Raw genomic sequence first — 2,448 nt, 5'->3', positions numbered from 1 at the left:
ATGTCTATTTCGGCTCCTAATTCTGGGTCTACGAAAAGTCTTCGATTGGTGTTCCCGTCATTGGTATTGCCAAATCCGGACTTAGGTACATCTACAATCAAGTCCATTTTCTTTCTGAAGTCCTCTTGGATTTCTAACTTTCTCTTAGGGTTGCCACCTGTCCTTATTTGGTAAGGACAGTCATTATTTTACCTACTATGTCCTTCCGTCCTTATTTTCTCTTCAAACGTCCTTACACGCTAATTTATTGTTTTGTTTTGATATTTACGACCTTCGCATCGCGTCGGTTGCGTTCGTTTAGTTGAAGCAATCCTCTCGGATCTTGCTTTTCGCGCTCACCGTCGCCGCCTCTTTTTTCTATTTTTAGATTTGAAAGGATAATTTATGCGATGTTTACGTGAGTCAGTTGCAGGTTGCAGGTTGCACTCTAGTTCTCGTTTTTGCATTGCATTGTGTTGTTTTTTTTACTTAGCGTAGCGGTAGCTGTTATTATAATTTATATATAACAGCCAACAGGTAAGTGTTTAATGTTTAATTTAATACTAATCTAAAGTTAAAGCCAAAGTTAGTATTTAAGTATTAATTATTCCGCAATCATATAAACACGAAAACATTTAAATTTACGTTACGCTTAATTAACCCTTACCTGTTACCACTTTCAACTTTGCCAGAGTGTCGTATCATGAATCATGGTGAATAATTTCTATAAATTAATGTATTCAATTCAAACATGAACCAATCAACGTCAAATGCTTACTTATAATAAAAATGCAGTTTTGATACAGATTAATGAATTTATTTTTGCAAGCATCAAGAAAGAATGGATCATCCAGATTGGAGAAATCAGTGTGATGGGAAAGGGAAACCTACGCCTTTGGACCAGTTATCAACTGCCAGCAATTCCAGAGGGGATTTGGAGCATGAAGAGCAAGAGGTAGAAATAGAAATGTCAGATTTCGATTCTGTGGCTGAAACGGGACCAATAATGGTATGAAAATTAAAATATGTCAAATATTTTATAGTTAATAGATATAATTTTAGTCTGGTACTAGTCGACTTGATCCCCAAACCCCTCCCAAGACTAGAAATCTTAAACGACGTTGTTATTTCAATAAGGAATGGCAAAAGAAGTTTTCATGGATAAAACCAGCATCTAGTAACACTGATGCATATTGCAAAATTTGTTGCAACTCTTTTACAGTGAGTTTTATGGGAATATCGGCTGTTATCAAACACAGTCAACCTCCTTGCATACGAAGAAATTATCCGCAGGAACAAGATCACAGCTTCTGGATAAATTTGTGGTAAAAAAAGACACAAAAGAGGAATTAAAAATTATTTTAGCCGAAATCTGTAAAATTTACCATACGGTAAAACATAATCAGTCTTACAATGGATTAGATTGTTGTATAAAGTTAGATAAAATTATTTTTTATTATACCTGAATCACAATCTCCGTTTTAAACACTCAAATGCGTGCGAAAAAGGGCCTTTAAAACACACGTGCTTTAAAGTTGCTAAGTAACGATACTTCAAGTATGACTTTTGAAACTGTCATCTGGATGAAATAAAAAATCCTCTTAGGTCGCTTTCTGTAAATGCAGAACATTTCTTTGGCTTTTGTACCCATCCTTTGGTTGAAGCTTTCACAAACGCGCGTAATTTAGGGTATGCTTCCAAATCTGTTCCACTTTTTAATCGCAACATTGCTTGGAAGTTTTGAATGAATGCACCAAAATATAGAAGATTTAAATACCTTTGACATTTCCTTCATGTATGCCAGCATTATCGATTCATTTAAGACTGTATTCGTAAGTAACTTCCTATTCATCCATGGAAACAACTTTTCATATTCTTTATAATAGGCTTTACTGGAGTTGGATTTTACACCTACCAACGTTTGTTTAGATTTTACAAGCGATTTAATGAACGGTGTATTATCTTTTTCAATGGAAATCGTTTAATTCACAAAGACGATGATTTTTATAAGCAAACGTCCATGGCAATCGTGAAATTACGAACACCCAGCCCACTTAATTAGGCATGTATTCGAGTATAACGTCAATATGACTTCATTGTATTACCTATTTTTAAATTATACTGCAGGTATAATAAAAAATACTATAAGATACACGTGTATAATTGGTCTTTAAAGCACTTGCAACGTTAAAGGCACTCCGCTTTGCGTCGTGCCCTTAAACTCGTTGCGCGTGCTTTAAAGACTTGATTATACACTTGTATCTTAATATACTATATCCTGACTCAAGTATTACGTCAAAATTATCATGCGGACGAACCAAAAGCGAAATGATTGCAAAAAATGTTTTAGGTAAAAAAGCTTTAGATAATGTTATTGAATTGGTAAACAATCATGTACCCCGTCTCTTTTTTACTGTTCAATTAGATGCATCTAATAGAAAAAATATTAAATTGTTTCCAATTTCAATT

General features: G+C 34.2%; 1 protein-coding gene across 1 annotated transcript; it reads left to right on the top strand.

Moving 5' to 3' along the window:
* Window positions 1-357: 357 nt before the first annotated feature.
* Window positions 358-1,421, top strand: LOC116171152. The gene is made up of 3 exons (XM_031487848.1): window positions 358-516; window positions 809-988; window positions 1,042-1,421. Exons 2-3 carry the CDS (start codon window positions 821-823, stop codon window positions 1,306-1,308), a joined length of 435 nt encoding a protein of 144 aa, XP_031343708.1. The 5' UTR covers window positions 358-516; window positions 809-820; the 3' UTR covers window positions 1,309-1,421.
* The last annotated feature ends 1,027 nt before the right edge of the window (window positions 1,422-2,448 follow it).

The sequence above is a fragment of the Photinus pyralis genome, unplaced genomic scaffold (assembly GCF_008802855.1).
Source record: "Photinus pyralis isolate 1611_PpyrPB1 unplaced genomic scaffold, Ppyr1.3 Ppyr1.4_LG1, whole genome shotgun sequence".
In the NCBI taxonomy this organism is placed as follows: Eukaryota; Metazoa; Arthropoda; class Insecta; order Coleoptera; family Lampyridae; genus Photinus; species Photinus pyralis.
The sequence above is the reverse complement of the archived record's forward strand: the minus strand, read 5'-3'. Positions and strand labels throughout refer to the sequence as shown.